At 37.4% G+C, this 18,611-nt stretch overlaps 1 protein-coding gene, 1 long non-coding RNA gene and 1 pseudogene across 2 annotated transcripts; 1 reads left to right on the forward strand and 2 right to left on the reverse strand.

Annotated features, from left to right (window-relative positions):
* On the reverse strand, positions 1 to 1,927 carry LOC137748768 (uncharacterized). The gene is made up of 2 exons (XR_011070115.1): positions 1,775 to 1,927; positions 1 to 689 (listed from the first exon to the last, which is right to left on the reverse strand). It is a non-coding gene; the product is annotated as an uncharacterized lncRNA (long non-coding RNA).
* Positions 1,928 to 7,275: 5,348 nt separating this feature from the next.
* LOC137747082 (bZIP transcription factor 17-like) lies at positions 7,276 to 10,975 on the reverse strand. The gene is made up of 2 exons (XM_068487091.1): positions 9,044 to 10,975; positions 7,276 to 8,015 (listed from the first exon to the last, which is right to left on the reverse strand). Exons 1-2 carry the CDS (start codon positions 10,866 to 10,868, stop codon positions 7,573 to 7,575), a joined length of 2,268 nt encoding a protein of 755 aa, XP_068343192.1. The 5' UTR covers positions 10,869 to 10,975; the 3' UTR covers positions 7,276 to 7,572.
* Positions 10,976 to 13,184: 2,209 nt separating this feature from the next.
* LOC137746759 (uncharacterized) lies at positions 13,185 to 13,378 on the forward strand (annotated as a pseudogene).
* The last annotated feature ends 5,233 nt before the right edge of the window (positions 13,379 to 18,611 follow it).

Genomic DNA, 18,611 nt, shown 5'->3' on the forward strand with positions numbered 1-18,611 from the left:
TATTGAATAACTTTTGCATCCAAGGCCAGTACAAGCAAAGGGCTGTCCACTTAGAAACAAGAACAACCAAGTATTAATATTTCAAGACCAGTACAAGCAAACCAAACCCAAGTACAGTATCCATCCGCCAGCCATCAGTCACTACGGACGGGGCAGGTGAGCTTACTCAAAGACATATATACAGACTACAGAGTGCTGAAACTCAAAGAAAATAAAGAAGAAAGCAACAGCCCAAGACTAGACAATCCAACAGCATCCTCGCCATCAGCAAGATTACGGGCTGCGAGGAACTAGGTTGAGAAGGGGGTGGCCTTCTGCAATGAATTTGCTTAAATCCGGGCAGTCCTCATCCTCGTGGTCACAAAATTTGCCACAAAGAAGACAGAACATCATATCAGCATACCTCAGCCCACGGCCATCCAATATTATGTAGCCCTTGCCAACCTCAGTTACATTGTCTGGTATACGTTTCAGGTAGGGGCATGAATCACTCCAGTGGCCAAACACATTGCAAACTTCACAAGGGTGTTTGAATTGGAATCTGAAAGGTTTCTCAGCTGTGAATGCCCTGCTCATTTTCTTCTCTTCTGGTTTTGATTTTGGAGTAGTAGTATTCCCCTCGTCAAGTTGGAGTTTAGCCAGATTCTCTTCAACAGCCTTTTCATTTTTGACTTGAGAGGGAGGGCCATCTGGGTGTTTAAGGAAATGTGGAGATACATTAATTAATAATACAAATTGCACAGTGCATATATAAGCTAAGTAAGCAAGCCATCTGAATTTGAGTCGGGCCCTTAATTACTTTGTATTCTCGATCTCATTGAGTCATCAAATAATTATTACTACTGATTCATGATCAATTAAGTTCTACTCTGTTTGGGTTAATTTGTTAGGAGGATATCTCATTGAATCATCAAATACCTACCACTAGTGCTTCATGCTCAATTACGTCCTACTCTGTCTCTAGGTTAATTTGTTAGGAAGATAACAAAGCCTGCCATATGCATGTCATTGCCACCTGTGTGTGTGTGTGTGTAAATTGCTACCGGCCTTCTTTCTACCATTGTGGTTAAGTGTGCAAGCACAAGTCCTCAATGTTGTGGGTTCGTGTGTGTTTGCGCGTGTGTAAATAACTAACGGCCTTCTTCCTACCATTGTGGTTAAGTGTGGAAGCACAAGTCCTCAATGTTGTGGGTTCGTGCATGTGTGTGTGTGTGTGTAAATAGCTCCCGGCCTTCTTCCTACCATTATGATTTAAGGGTGCAAGCACAAATCCTCAACGTCGTGGGTTCGAAGGCTGGTATCCTCAAGGGAATTATATGTATAAATAGCTAACTGAGAATAATAGATAGTCCCCTACGCATGAAATTTGTTGAGAATTAATTCTACACAAGTAGAGTAACTGCGGGAGGGCCAAATCAAAAAGATTTGGGACGATACTTGATAGATCCTACAGAAAGTTATGCTCAGTTCGCATTATGTAATGAGGCATGGAAAGGAAACAAAATACAAATTTTCAGCATAGCCAGGGAATTTTTATGAAGACAAAAAATTAGGCATCATCAAGTACCCTAATTAAGTTCAAGCACGGTAACCCTAAAATCATATATACATCGAGTTAAATAAGCTGCAAATTCGAAATTAGAGATAATATCTTCCTCCTCACAAACCCTAAAACCATAACAAATTTGCAAATCTTCTTCCTCCTCACAAACCCTAAAACCAACAAACATGCGAAAAAGCACACCAAGAGAAGAGGGAGGAGCCCGGATCTCACCTCCGAGCTTCGTCCGTTGGCCTGGAATCTTCTCCTGCCCGGATCCGGACCCTGGTCCGGCTAGGGACTTGGACTTGGACTTGGCCTTAGCCTTGGCCTTGGCCTTGGCTATCGCCCTGGATCGGGGGTTCATGGTTTTGTTTTCAAGAGACGAGAGAATTTGGGGCTTCTGCATGGGAGGCTCTAGAAAGGTTGTTTATATACTAAATCAAAGTAATGTGATTACGTCATCAAGCCTATTTCTTGTAGGATTTAGATGGTGCGAGCTAAAGCTCGGGGTTAAGTTTTTTTTTTTTATTTTTTTATTTTTTTTTAATTTTCTTAAAGGAGGACATTCTAAATCTCAAAACTCGAAATTGGTTCGTCGTTTTGAGTTTTGAAATTTAGAATGTCCGTCAACAATGGGGTTGATCATTTTGAGTTATAAGTTTTAGAGTGTTCTTTGGAATGGCTTAGAGCTTTGAGTGTAGGGCTTGGGTTTAGAGTTTTTAACCAATACATGAATATAACTTTGTTAATATGACATTGATACTCAATACGAATAGGGATAAGACCAAGAGACAAATATTTTTACAAATACTTTTACACTTTTTTTAAACCTTTTGATCACATGACATCCAATGGTTCTTATTTATTTATTAAATGACATGAATGCTTATGTGGATTTTAACTAATATTAAAGATCAAATAAAACTGGAAAAAAAAAACGTAAAATTTGGAAAATTAAAACTAAAATTCAAAAAGAAAGAAACCCTAGTTGTTCGCTGTTCTCCCCCTTTGCTGATATGCTTTTGCAACTCCATGTCTTGTATGGCAATTACATGAAGTTGAATATATTACCCTTGTTCATGTTATTTCATTTGACCTAATTCCAAACCCTGTTGTGCGCTTGGTTTTGATAATTTGAGAAAATTGAATTCGGTTTTTCAAAATTACTGCATCTGGGAACTGCTAACGGAGTTTCTAAAAAAATCACAAAATATGGAATCTCTCGTCTTAAAACACAAAGATGTAAGATGTATTTTCTCTTATGTTATGTGATACCAATATCACCTCTATAATATTGTGTATTCCCATTCAATTTGTTCTTTTAAAATTACCAACAGAACAAAGAAAATATTTGATGAGAGCCCGAATACATAAAGGATGAAGTTTGAATCCCAAGTCTGAAAAACCCAAAAAAAAAAAAAAAAAAAAATTTAGTTAATGATTTTTTTTATTAGGGTTCAAAGCTTGAATCCAAGTCTTGATCAAAATGGGAATGGGAGAACCAATTTCAGTTTAAGTTTCTTCCTTTTTTTAATTTTAATTTTAATTTTAATTTTCCAGATTTTATGTTTTTTTTTCAGTTTTATTTGATCTTTAATATTAGTTAAAATCCACATAAGCATCCATATCATTTAATGAATAAATAAGAACCATTAGATGTCATGTAATCAAAAGGCTTAAAAAGAGTGTAAAAGTATTTGTAAAAATATTTGTTCCTTGATCCTATCCCATACGAATATCATCGTTCATGTTGTTTCTTATACTTTATTGGGTTATTTTCGACATGGTCATACCGTACATTCATTTTATAGAAAATTAGATTTTAATCCCTAAATAAGATGAAATTTAGAAAAATGTCTTATTCAACATTAAAATTTGATTTTAGTCCCTAGAATCTATTTAATGCCACCATATGTATTCAATGTTTTTTTTTAATTTATAATTTTATGAATTTAAATTTTATGAGAATATTATAAATTTTAATTCTCATTTTGGTAAGCATCTTATATAAGAAGATATTTTCATAGAGATTTTTCGGTACACCTATGTTTTTGCATATTTTCTTATCTGCCACTAATTCATTACAATATATTTTAGGTATGAACATTTCGGTACACTGGGTTAGTATAATATGTTTAGGTACAGACATTTCGGTACACTAGTTTAGTATAATATATTTAGGTACCAACATTTCGGTACACTAGTTTAATATCATATAGTTAGGTACAGAAATTTCAGTACACTTATGTTTTTACATATTTTCTTATGTGTCACTATTTCACTACAATATATTTAGCTACAGACATTTTGGTACACTAATTTAGTAAAATATATTATGATACGGACGTTTAGGTACACTAATTAGAGAAAGTTCAACAAAATTAATGAATTAAAATGTGTATAATAATAAATTAAAATTTTAATGTAATAACATTAAATAAATTATCTATTAAATATAAAAACAAAAATATAATATGAATTTGAATTAAGTACACATTAAGGGACTAAAATCAATATTTAATATAACACCAGATTTTTATTAAATTTTAATCTTCTTGAAGGATTAAAGTTCAAAAACCCCTTTATTTTACTGTGACAGACATGTAAGCTTCATTTACAAGAGTACATTGAACAAAACACCAAACATTTATTTATTTTTTATTTTTGGAAAAATGATATAGAGATCATATTTTGTAGATCACATGATGCGGCACCTAACGATTAGATTCTTTCTTAGGAAAACTAATGAAAATAGCTTGAAAATTTTGAGTTTTAACAATAAGGACAAAATATAGGGTAAAGTGAATATTACCAAGATTGATTTTTTAGGGTAAAAATGTGATTATTCGTTAAAGTGAACAGCACCGGGAGCTTTTCGTTAGAGTTCCCTTCTTTCTTTAATGATTTGGAGAAGAAATACAATCATGTCATGCCACATCATCTAGTTTACAAAATACAATTTGAGGGTAATGCTTGGTAGACTAAATTTGCAAACTAATTAACATATCACTAATAAAAAATAAACACTTTAATCAATACTTATGTAATAACAAGGTTTTAAAAATCGCTAGGCGCTAGTCGGGCGGCGGGCAGGGGCCTAGCTCCTAGGCGGCTAAGCGGATTTGTGTAAATTTATTACATATCTTGTAAATAAGTGTCTATTTACACCTAAAAAAAAACTATACTTGTATAGATAATAAAATAATGATAAAATGCAAATTAGGTACACCATTTCCATATATATTGGATGAACTTGTAGTAAATCCATTATTTGCAAATTAGGTACACCACTTTCATAAGTATACCACCATAATAAAACCAAAAAAAAAAAAAGCACACAATAGAAGAAAAAAACCGCCTAGGACCGCCTAGCCCGCCTGGAGTTATCTAGGCCAATTTTTAGAACAGTGAGTAATAATCGTCATCAACAACGACGGCAACGATGGCAGTTGTGCTTCGTCCACAGACGACCAACAGGCGTGTGCAGCGTGTGATGTCAATATGAAATATGTCTTGCCAAATATAGTTAATTTTTTCTTCTGAGTTTCGAAAATAAAATTTTCAGAACATTCATCTACGATATCACTTGTTTGTTCAAAATTTCCATTAAGATACTCAGCCTAATATCTACCCATCATTTTCTTGAAAAGTTCCACTTGCATGTAAAGTTTCAGCCTATAAAAAAATAAATAAAGCCTTGAGTTTTGTTGCATAATTGTAAGAAGGGAACTTTTGATCTTAGAACATTTTAACATTTTAAATCATAGCAATTAGAGGATTAAGGGCACCACAGCAGTCGAAATTGCTTCTGGCCTCCACTGGTATTTTAATTAATTTGATTTAAGGGCACCACAGCAGTTGAAATTCCCTTGGTCTCTTACATGGTGCAGTGCTCGTGTTTCTTGGGACAAGACTGGTGGTTATCAGCTAGCATCCATCCCAAATTCGGGATCACTGCCCCATGTAAGAGACCAAGGGTGGTGCTCAGCTAGCAGTCGAAATTCATTCACAGTATTGTTGAATTTGATTTAACTGATTGCACTTGGAGTAACCAGAACCATTGGGTTCAGATTGGGGCACACATTGTTTCGAAGCCTCTTTGAGATAGATGAACACCATTTCTCCGAGCAGCCATACAAGCGATACAATCTGGAGTGGTATTAAGAAGTAACAACCACCGTTGCCACCACCAGCTGCGGTGGCACCCAACAATACTGTCATTGTTGTGTGCAGTTTTCGTGAGACAACCAGACACTGTTTTCTTCTCTCCTGTTTCGGTTGTTTGTTTAGAAAATCCCAAAATCCCACTGCCTGTTGACCAAAGACCCTCTCCTCAACCAAAAGCACCCAACCTCTCAATTAAGCAGCAAACAAAGGGAAGCACTGGCAGCCAAAAATATAAAATAAAATAAAATAAACAAGTTGCCCAAAATCTACATCCATGCTCCAGATTCTTCCCTCGCACCCTCCCCACCATTCCACTTACCAAATAATAATTCATAACATCATCTCAAAATACATTCAATATGCCCTCAACAAATGCAACCAACATTCACAGTAACGTTCTCCAAACACAACCAAAACCACATGCAAGCATAAAACCAGCAAAAACAAGATAATAATAAAACAAACATCAACCAAACAGATTAAATACGAGAACATACAATACAGCCCAAATTATGCATACCCAATAAGATTGATCAAAACATATAGTGTTATCCCAATAGGATACAATCCAAAAACAAAATGATATCCAAAAATACTCTCCTTCCTGCCTTAAAGATATAGAACATTACAAAACAACTATAACAGCTACTGAACCCTGAAACTACTGAGAGAACTCGTTGCCTTGAAGCTTCAACCTGCAATCCTCCGATTAGGATCATGAGGGAGGATAAAGTCTCCATCAAAAAAAGCAACATTGCGGCTCCCACTTCTATCAGACTGTCTAAGACGTCAATAGTCGGCAAACCAAAACAACTATAACAGCTACGGAAGCAACGTTGCAGCTCCTACTTCTACCATACTGTCTATGAAGTCGATAGTCGGCAATCCAAGGAAATCATACTCCATATCATTGATTTCAGCGACATCTAACCCATGAGTCTCTACTTTATCCGCAATCATCAGCATACTCCATATCATTGATTTGCATTTTTCTAAAAAAAAAAAAGGGTAATTATATCTGTTATAATTTTCTTATGAATTTTTTAACAGATATCAAATGAACTGTCCTTAATTGGTTAACAGAGACAAATACGATGACCAGATTAACCAAATTGAAAACACAGAGACTAAATTGGCCATATGACTACAATACAGGAACTGCTTTGGCATTTAGGCCTAAAAGTTTACCGAAAGCTCAAATACTATTTTTTTTTATTAAAAGCACTTTTACTATAAAAAAAAAAAAAAGAAAAAAAAAAAGAGTAGGTTTACGTACCCTTAACAACACTTTTACAAGAAAATATTTGCCGAACACTCAACAAATTTATTTTACACTTTTATTTTCACAGTATAGCCAAAAACAGTTTTTCTTAAAGAACAGCAATACCAGACTAACCCTCACGTCTCAATTCTCAGTCCTACATATTTTCAAGGGTTGGTTTCTGCCATCCAGCAACATAATTTATATAGTTCCACTTCGATACGAGGCAATAGACGACGATGTAATTCATCCTCGTCCTCCCGTCCTCGCACTTGAGAACCACAAGTGTTCCTTCAGAAATGGCTACGAAAATACTTTTTCATCATCATCAATAACAAAAAACAGTGCGAAACGTATCCGTGCACACGCAAGCTAATGATAATTATTCTTAAACATGTTTCCTAACACAGGAAGGGCATACAACCAAACCTTCCACAGTAAGTTAAAGCCCTCTCTTATACGGGCAATCAATTCTTCTTCTGTTTATATACAAAACTGGCCTTTTTTTTTGTGTTTTTTTGTTTTGGGGGAGGGGGAGCTTCTAGAATTAGTAGATGTAGTTGTCGTCATCATTCAAAACTCCAAAGCCGCTTCTCCATGTTCAAGTAGTCACCAGGTGAGGACCAGATCGAGGGAGCACGCACGAGTATGTGACATATTTCACGCTGTCTAAAAGCACGACAACGAAAATTCGAGAAAGTGACTTCGGCTTGATCACGCCATCCACGTCAATATCACCAGCCTCTCTAGGATCAACAAGAACAGAGACAACCATGGGAGAAACCGATCTACTACCGGGCAGGGTGTTGTTCCGTTGATTTCCCTTCACATTTTCTTCGGTGACGTTATGACCAGATCCAGCAAGGGGAATTGGGAGACCACGGAGGATCCTTCTGTTCCTTCCCCTGTTCAGCTCTGTAGTATTCTGATGGTCTTCAAAAACATTCGAAACTGAAGATGCAGGTATTATACCTCCTGAAGAGGTAGTAGCTGAGACATCGAACTGAAATACTTCAGTGCACATTCCAGAACTCAGCATTGGTCCTGCAGAATATTCAAGAAATCAATAATGTAGTTTGTATCAAAGTGTTTGATGTGAGCACCGACAAAGGAAGTACAATGAACAGAAGGAGTTAAAGCAAACATATTAGGATACTAGAAAAAGCAACATAGTACAATGAACAGAAAGAATAGTAGGATTCTATCTGTGGTATCTCAATTTGGGGTTGTAGGTAGTTTTGTGTCCAAAATTCTAATATATATATAGAACTTACCAGAGGATGACTAGGGAAGCTAATCACCCCTATATGTAAGATACCCATCTGAAAGTGTAAGTAGGTATATGTCTGAAGCACTACTATTACTATCGACAATGAGCTTACTATTGATTTGATGTCCACAATTTCTAAGACTTACAAGAGATGCAAGGATGAATAAACTGTCAGACATACTTTCAAGCATGGTTAAAGCTCAAATCTAAGTATATAAAATCGACCTTCAACCCATACAAGTACATTAACAATATGCTCAACACCCTAACTACTTGACAAGCAGCTGTAATTGGAAAATGGATCCAGATCTCATCACACATGTACCAACAAAACACACTGGTCCAGGCTCATAACGACTTTTTCAAAACAGTCAGGTGCAAGATTAATCATGTCACTGATCAAAGAAACTGGCTCATAGCCTCACACAATTTTTTTTATACCTACTGCAAACAAAAGTCAATTTTCCTAATTTCTCCTAATTCAAAGCTCATGACTTATCTATTCAAAAGAAAACTCAAAACAAGAGCTTCATCTCACAATTCATCTACCCAAGTGATATTTCCTTACTAGCATGATTAAACTAAACTTATATTTACCACGAACTACCAATAGGTCCCCTCAAACTTAGCTGCACAACTATTACCAACACTGATGAAAATAATTTCGACTTCACTTGTTGATATAATGAAAATGCATGGCAAATAGTCAAAAAAGCAAACCAACCATAAAGATGTTAGGCATCCACTAAGTGCACATATACAGAACCTAAGACAAAAGAGAAACCAGGTGCAATGTTATTACCTGCAAGACCTTCACGGAACCACTGTTGCAGTTTACCATCAGCTGAAGTTGACTTCATACGATCCTTTGGAACATCAGTTGAACCACTTGTGAGAGCCTTGTGTGGTCCAGCAGAATTTCTGTATAAGGGAGCATGAATCCCTCTGTTCCCTCCCGGTTTAGGAATTGCTAATGCTGAAACCAAATCTTTAGCCACAGCCAAACCAGTCTCTCTACTACTTTGCCTTTCAAAAGGCTCATGGGAAGCCATGGCTTTCTCACTGGCCAGGACCGAATGTATAATCAAGTTTCCGTCAATCTTGACAAGCTTATCATTTCTTGGAACATACAAAGAAGCCACAAGTGGCTCACTACTAGTATTGTACAGACGAGCAAATTCATCAGAACCCGGAACTGGTCGTGACCCTTGTTCTTTTGGCATATTTCTTGTATGATGACCCCTCTCATGAAGAATTTTGTTAGAGACGTCGAATTTTCCACCAGATATGCCCAAAGATATAATTTCTTCAGATCCGTTCAAATGACTGTGAACATTCAAAAGCCTCCCTCTGTTTTGACCATTGAACCTATCACGAACATAAGAAGACCCACCAAAACCTCTATCCATTACACCACTAAAGTTAACATTCACCATAGGAACAAGCCCACCAAAAAGCAAGATAAAAAACAACAGACCCAGAAAACTAATACTAGCAACCTTCTTAGTTCTACCCTCACTCTTCTTACTTTCCGACTTTTTGGACTTGGGCGCAGCCGCTGGCTGCTGGGATTTCAATCTAGGAATTGGTAACAAAAAGGACTGGGAACCTTGTGACTTCGTCACATAGGACGAATATGGCATCCATGGATAAGCCATCGGTGGCATGGGAGGATGCGGGTGCATCCCTAAATGTGGTGGCGGTGGCGGGCACATGGTGCCACCGCTGCTCAAGTGCTGCTTCAAAGTAGCATTCTCGGCCATAACATAAGAAATCCTATTATTCAAATCAGCAATAGTGGAATGCATAGCCCTCACCTTGTCCTCCAGCTCCTCCACATAATGCTTCTTCCTCTGCCTAGAAAGCTGAGCACTTTCTCTGTTCCTCATCAATCTCGCCTTCCTCTTCTCCTCTTCATCGTTCGCATTTGCACCCACATTCACAGAAGCAGAATTGTTGTTATTGTCTGACCTCCGATACTTGGCACTTCTTGACTCCACGTTGCCGTCGTCGCTATCTTTCTTCCTCTTCACAAGGTAATTTTTCGCCATTTCATCCTCCACATTAACCTTCTCATCATCTGAACTGCAAATCGCATTGGAAGAAACAGTAACAGAATTACCCGAATTGCCCGAATGCGAGTCCACCGCCTCGGAAATCCCAGAGCCCTGAGACGACGCAGGCCCACCAGAATTCTCCGAACACTCATTCGATGACGCCGGACAATTCAGAAACCTGGAGACGTCCAGACCCCCCTTATCATCGCCGGAAACCGAAATCGCGGAGCTACCCGATTCCGGAGACCCCGAATTAGACTCGGCCGCACCGGGATCTAATCCGTCGGGAAGGAGGAATTCCTCGGTCATCGACGGCAGGTAGAGTTTGTCCAAGTCGTCGAAAGTGAGCTCGAAGTTGCAATTGTCATCAGAACCAAACCCGAAGCCAAGATCGGACATGAATTCATCCGAGGGGACGGCGGCGGAGCCCATGCCGTTGTCCGATGAGAAGAATTCAGGGTCGAGATGAGGGATCGGGAGGGACTCCATCTCGGAATTGAATTTGAAATCGGTGTGATCCGGATGGTTAGCCGAATCGGGGCCGGAGTGCGGCTCCGCCGGAAGCGCCATGTTAGGGTTTCAGAGAGGTTTGTCTGAGAATTTAGAGAGAGATGGAGAGAGGGTTAAGGAGTACGTGGAAGAGGCGGAGAGGAGTCATGTTAGAATAAAAACCCAACGGTTTCTAAGTTGTTATTATTTAATGAGAATTTGTCAGATTTGGTTACCAAATTAAAAAAGAAAAAAAAAAAAAAAAAAGAGATTTTAATCCAAAAGGAGAATGCCACGTGTATGGGTTTCACGCGGGGTTGGTTTGCCTTTTGACTCAAGCTATTAGATCCATACGCTTGTATGTACATGGGGGAGTAGTATATATATAATTTTTTTAATGATGTTGGAGTATAAGAAGGTTTGAATTTCAATTATTAGGTTTTAGTTTTATGTTTTGATTAACGAAGTAGCTGTTAAAAATTTGAAGTATTTGATATTTTTTAGCATCGTAAAAAGTTCGGATTTAGAAAATTGCTACACTTTCTTAGCTAAAGAGTGTTAATTTACTACAAGTGGTGTTATGTCCGTTCTCTTATTTTATTTTTGAATTAATTACAATACTAGTTTATAAGGTTTCTTGATTTTTCATAAAATCATTTCACCTTTGAGACATTACACTAGTACTCTTCAAGTTCTATTCACTTTCACATAACCCCTTCGCTCAAAATTTTGCTAGTAAATTGACAATTTTACCCTCTATTTGGACCCAAATTTACATCATCGGTCCGAGTAATCAAGGCCGTTGAGTAGGCATATCTCCACATTGTTGATGGAAAGTGAAGATAATTTTATTAATATTAAACGATAACATTATGATTTTTATCATAATTATCTTTTAATGATGATTTATCTTGACATTTTCTTAAGGAAATAATATACCTCCAAGCTGGAAACAGGTGGCATAATTCAATTTGATGTGGATATTTGGCATGTGGACGTGTGGTTTGGATTAGTTTTGGTTTACAGATATGAACGGCATTAGATAATGAAGCATGCATGATGGGATATTATCCATTTAAAATATGGTGATAATCAAAAATGAATTTGAAGTTCAGGATCCAAATCCTCGGGATGCATGCGACAGTTTTGGTAAAAGATGATGAGAGGCTAGGAAAGCTAGATTTTTGGTGATGATGTGGTGATGTGATAAGCCTAGGATTTGATGGTGATGGAGTTATGATAAAAAGTTTAGGTAGACTAGTGGTCATGATGGGATAAACCTAGATGGGTTTTTATTTGAAAAGTCAGCCACATGGATCATATTTCATTCTGCAAGTTAGAATTGTAGTCGGACTCCACAATTATCTAGCCATGTCAAGCAAATATCAACCCTATAAATACAAGGCGTTGTGCAACGTAAAGTCCTTCCAATTCAACACACAACTGCCCTACGCAAGCCTCTCAAACATCTTGAGATTTTTTATGTTCTTTTTCCGCCAACACATCTTCAGTTTAGATAAACAACGTTGTGACGGCAACCGGTGACATCTTCAGTTTGGATAAACAACACTGTTTCCGTAGAATCAGCCGTTCCCGGAGCACCTTCAGTTTGGATAAACAGCACTGCGTCGAGACCGACTGGTTATCTATCCAAGTCTCGGTTGAGAAGGGTTTTCGAATCCTTATTGGCAAAGGTCATCTTATTAGCCTTCTCGGCGAAATAAGGTGTTACAAGCTACTCCATTCGGCACATTGAACTCTAAGTGGTTTTATGATTGGATATTCACAAGTGAGTTTCAAAGTTCGACATTCTGACAACCGAACCACATTTACCATCAAGACATACATCTCCTTTGAGTACTTGTGTCCATATAGTCTGGTGTCGATTCGACGTGCTTATACTCTTACGAATATAATCACTGTGACCGAATCTGGTGCCGACGATTCATGAACTTCACAAAACTAGCAGCCTTATCTTCAGGCTCGAGAACCCGAAAGCCGAGACTTGTTCCTTCCTTGGCCGCAGTCACAAGATCAAGAAGTCAGCAACACGCTCAACGCAACATCAACAAATTGTACTCCTCGACCAAGCTTGGCCGACGAGTTGGCACGGCCCGCATCAACCGAATGACGTAGTTAGCTCATTAGTTACTTGGCCTACACGCCAAGTAGGCTTTGAAATTTTTAGGGTCAACACCCTCATAACTAATTAATTAAACAATAAATAATTAAATTAGAAAAAGAAAATATTAATAATAAATAAATTAAACATTGAAAACATAAATTAAAAACTTCTAAACAAGGGATGCTATGTGTTATTGTAAATAGGGTTGTCCTGTTGATTTGTCGTCGCTCTCACATTCTAATCGAGCAAACCTTTTGCCTTAGAACACAGCCATGTCTTCCACGCAAGGTGGAAAAGCAAAGCCCTGAAGGCACCCAAGGTCGAGGAAGGAGGAGTACGACGAGTCCGATTTGGCAAACCTTCAGAAGAAAAGAGATGAGGAAAAGGCACTGAAGGAGCTTAGAACCAAGGCAGAACTTAAGGGTCATTCGGAGGTTCTGGGCTCAAGAAAAGTGGGAATAAATGAGTGGGTTTATCGAACCCCAAGTTGTCAATTTATTAGCAAAATTTTGAGTGAAGGGGGTTTTATGAAAGTAAATTAAAACGTCAAAACGTATTAGTGTAATGTCTCAAACGTGGGAGGGTTTCGTAAAAACTCAATAAACCTTATGAAGTGTTAGTGTAATTAACTCTTTTATTTTCTCTGTCATTTTCTATAAATATTCATATAAATGCTTATTATAGATGTTTATGGAGTGGTGAGATAATATATGATGTGCATGAGCTTAAGCCCTCTACAAAAATCTGAAAATTGAGTTTGATTCATATAAAACTCCTATAATAGATTATAAATTTTGAGTTTTGTAAAAGTGAGTTTGATTCCAATTCTAAATCAATTTGATTTTAATTTTATAGGAATCATATGAGTTTGATTCCAATTCTAAATCAATTTGATTTTAATTTTATAGGAATCATACTCATACGTTAATATGTCACTCTATTGATTTGTTATTCTTCCACTTGTGCTTCAAATCTGATACTCGTAAATAATAAGAGCTTACTATCTAATTGTGCCGGACAATTGTGTGGGGTAGCTAATTTTTTGTTTGTTTGTTGTTGCATAAGAAAAATCCCATTAGTCACTTAGTATTACGGTCTAGTGGTATTTCTTTTTACTTGTAAGTGAGACGTCTTAGGTTCGATTATCACCAAAGGTGAATTTGAACTACATTATTGCTAGCCCATTATGAGACATAACCCACTATCCCATCCCTTGGACCATCTCCAATGGTTGGGCTACAAGCCAAATATTTTAGCCCGAAAAATTTAGCTTTTAGCCCAGAAACATTTTTTTCTGCTTCAACCGTTTTGGCCTAAAATTTGAGCCCGGAATTATTAAAGAATGAACTTAGGCTTTTTTTTTTTTTTTTCTTAAATTAAATTTAAAAAAAAAAAAAATGTACACTATCGTAAATTAATTTTATGAACATTTTAATCTAAAAAAATTTAAATTCCGATAAATATTGAAAAATCACTAAATTTTTCGCAAAGCAAGCCTTCAACTTTTACCAATCTTTCAACATTGGGCTAACTTTCAATTCACCAACCGTTCGACAATTTGGAAATGGAAAGAAATGGTAGAAAGATAAATTGGAAGAATTGTAAGAGAAAACTGAGTTTTGCATGGATGTTTGAACAAATAAATATGTATTTATAGAGTTTTTGGGTGAATTTTGAGTTAAATAATTTTTTTTAATTATTTTAGCCGTTGGATTTAAATTTGGGCCGTTAGATCTTTTTTTTTTTTTACCGTTAGATTTGATTATATTCGATCTCAGCTGTTAGATTCAATGTATTTTAAAATAACATATTCTAAAAAAATTAAATTTGAATCTGGACCATTGGATCAACCAACGGTCCTTAAAAGCCTAGCCATAGGATCAAAATTACGGTTTTTGTGGGTGGCTGACACACGCCTGACGGCGGGGCCCACCCTTGTTGGGAAACCTTTGCAAGCGCACCGCATAAGGCACGTTGGAGCGTGGGCGGGCCGAGACTGGCCCAACAACCCGCGAGTCCACTCACATGGGGGGGATTTGGGGGGTATTTGGCTCGGCTTTGCCATTTGGCATTTAGCCCAAAGTTTTAGCATGGGTTGTAGAGTGTTTTTTTGTTGGTGGGGGGGGGGGGGGGAGGGGGAAGGAATTTTGGGAAAATTTTAGCATTTAGCCCACCATTAGAGATGGTCTTAGTGTAGATAATATTGTTTATTCAAAAAAAAAAAAAAATCTCATTTAATTTTGTTACTTTGATTAAAAGAGAAACGACACTTGGATTTGTAAGTTAAATTCATATTAAATACCAAGTTGGATATAGGCTTTAAAGAAAAATATCAAATTCAACCAAATATTTGATGATAGACACAAACTTTATTGCTCAAGCTTATTTCTTTTTCGGATTTTAGGAAGTTCGTTAGAGCTCGGGCTTGACTTTAAGTGGGTAGGATTTAGGTCCGTTAGAAGGTCCGTGAGAAGGTCAGTTACGGTACGAGGTTGATCATTTTGGTTGAGAGTTTTAGAATATTTCTTAACACAGGGGTTGGTCATTTTAAGTCTAGAATTTAAGAATGTCCTTAAGAGCTTAGGTATGAGAACCCGTATTTTTAAATTACGCTTACATGTTTAGACATATCAACATGATGCAACAACACCTTAATTCGAGTACGGAGGTTAGCTAAGCCACACAATTTTCTTTTCCCGCTTTTATTTATCTATTTTAGGCTTATGTTTTCTGTTCATCCAAAGGGAAAGAGCCATCTTGTCTTCTCTCTTGGGTTTGTCTGCACACTATTGCCTTGCTAAACATCAGGATTTCATCGCGGATTTCGCCTTATGAAAGCATATAAACTTATTTTCTTTTTCAGTATAAATGGAATGCAAGAACGCAGGTGACAACGTGGTTTGACAGCACAAAAACCAAGCGGAGCAGGCTTCATGATTACGGTAATCCTATCTTCGACCTCACTGAATGTAACTCGAAGCTTTATCACTTATCTTTCTCCGTAATATAGAAATTCTCCTTGTAACAGCAAATAAGTTCTGGAGTGGGCTACTGAGGAGCTACTATCTGCCACGAGATTCAACCTATTTTGGTCTTTAGTAATAGAAGTAACGATAATTGCTGTGAATTTTTTTATCTCTTTAATACGAAGCCTTTCAATCTTGAGATTTCTTCCTTGTCATCACTTGTAGCAATCATAGCATCCACATAAATAATTAAAGTTGTTATCTTACTCCTTCAGCATTTTAAGAAGAGTGTATGATATGAATTACTTTGCCCGAAGCCATACTTCCTCATGGCCATTCGGAACTGCGTAAACCACGATGATTACTTTATTTCTTACAAAGCCTTTTTCAACTTACACACCACCCCCGTTTGTGTAGGTGACGTATACCCTAGTGAGATGTCCATATACACCACTTATTTAAGATTTCTATGTAAGAAGGCGTTCTTTACATCACTCGTTGCAAGGGCCAATCTAGATTTGCTGCCAAAGAAATCGACACTATTTTTGCTACCTGGCAAATGTCTCCTTGTAGTCAATATAGTAGCTTTGACTATAACCTTTAGCAACTAATCGTGCTTTGTATCTATCATGACTTGTTGACTTTAAAAATTAAAAAGCCTACATGGCGCGCTGAGTAATTATGAGCTAATTACCTTCTTTTTGTGAAAGCAGACATGCCAACTCGCAACCAAGATCGGTAGAGCGAGTAAAATGGATGTGATGGTGGTCTCGAATGTGCTGCTAACTTCTACACCAAAGAGACTACAACCGAGGAAGGAACGCCTCTCGACCTTGGGTCCTGCAACTTAAAGACAAGGTTACTAGATCAGTGCGAAGTTCAATAATAGACTCGTCTTTCATTGTGCCAAACAAGGGGTAACCAGGTAATACCTCACTTCGTCAAAGCTAATGAGATGACCTATTGAGACAGAATTGGGAATTCTTAGTCTGCCATGACTTGGTTAGATAACAGGCCATCCAGCTGCAGTTCTGTTCATTTATCTGAACTGAATGTGCTTCTGAATCGCTTGGTTCTACGACTTCAGTACTGTTAATCCAAATTGAAGACGTGGCCGGTTGTCAGCACAATGTCATTCACTTATCCGGACTGAAGATGTGTTGACAGAAGTGTTAAGATAGTTAGCGTTTTTTTGTCAGGGATATGAGAAGAATGAGCGAGAGTTTTTTTGCACAGAGCTTTTTGAGTTATTTGTAGAGTTAAATGAGACATCTTCTATTGCAGAGCCTTCTGTATTTATAGATGAGGCATCTGTGATAAACAAGCGTGCTTAGGTAGAGTCTTGATGGGCTGTATTTGCTCGACATCTACTTGAATATTCCCCTTATACCTTGGTGGCTAAAACTTCATCTACATATAGTCTCGGCCTCTTTTATTCAAACTAGGACTCTGGATCTGATCTCTTTATGTGACTCATTCATCTTAATCCAATCATGCAAACATTTTGATCATTGGGATACTTTGTATTTATCTAAGGCTCAATATGGTCTCTAGCAATTTTAATTTGTATAGTACTGGACCGAGCCACTTTCAATTGATCTCTTCACAGTCCTTCCTTCATAAGGACTCGGTCGGAATGATCCTATTTATGGGCTGAAAGGCCATCGGCCTGAAGGATGCCTATTGGGCTGAGGTTTGTGGTTCTTGAATCGACCCTCCTTGGTCCAAATTGTCATTTCAGGCACAAACAAAACCCATCAACTTTATGTTTATTCGTGTATACTCGCCTACACTCACGTTATTTTCTTCATTCATAGTAATTGAACTAAATCCCACATTTTTTTTTTTTGAAAGTGTACTCATCTCTTCCTTCATTGATTTGGTGCATCTAGTATCATATAACGCTTCTTTCATGGAATCCAGAACATTGTCAGTTGATAGTTGTTGTATGAATGCCTTGCCTGGTTCTGATAGTTTACTTGATGACACATGGTTGGCAATAGGATATTTAGACCTTTTTGCTTCATCATGTGAGTATCCATTACGTGGTTTCCTTCGGTTATACTTGTAAGGTAGCTGATAATTGAATTGTCTGATATACTAATACAAGTGATGAAATTTTCCTCATGAATATTCATGTATAGAAGCATAGTCATATGTAGGTACTATATTTGGAGAAGATAGGGGGAAGAATCTTCAACTCCGATCTGTCGTCAGACAAATCACGACCAATCGTACTGGGCAGTGGTTCTCTATCCAATTTTCGAGTCATATCATAAATTAGGGGCCACCAATCGTGTCTGGTGATGGCCGTGCTACAAATCTCATTTCAATAAAAAATTTGTCCAAGTCTGCTCTTCACTTCTTGTGTCCCTCTAAAGATAAGAGTTGGATTGAGGAATGAATAATACATTTCATACTCTATAAAGGTTACATCCATAATGACATAGGTACGTCTGGTAGAAAGATGTTAGTATCAATAACCCTTTTGATGAGCTTCATACCCCATAAAAACGTAACGCACTGCACAAGGGTCGAGTTTGGTGCATTGGTTTTTATGAAAATGAACGAACGCAACACTCTCGAAAGCACGTGGTGGCAACATCAAGATAAATGGTAGAAGAGTAAATCTAGAGAGAGCTTGCAATGGAGTCTAAAAGTCCAACACTTTAGATGGCCTCCGATTCACAAGATAGACAACGGACACAACAGCCTCATCTCAAGAAAAGCGTG

This window comes from Pyrus communis, chromosome 10 (assembly GCF_963583255.1).
Source record: "Pyrus communis chromosome 10, drPyrComm1.1, whole genome shotgun sequence".
NCBI lineage: Eukaryota > Viridiplantae > Streptophyta > Magnoliopsida > Rosales > Rosaceae > Pyrus > Pyrus communis.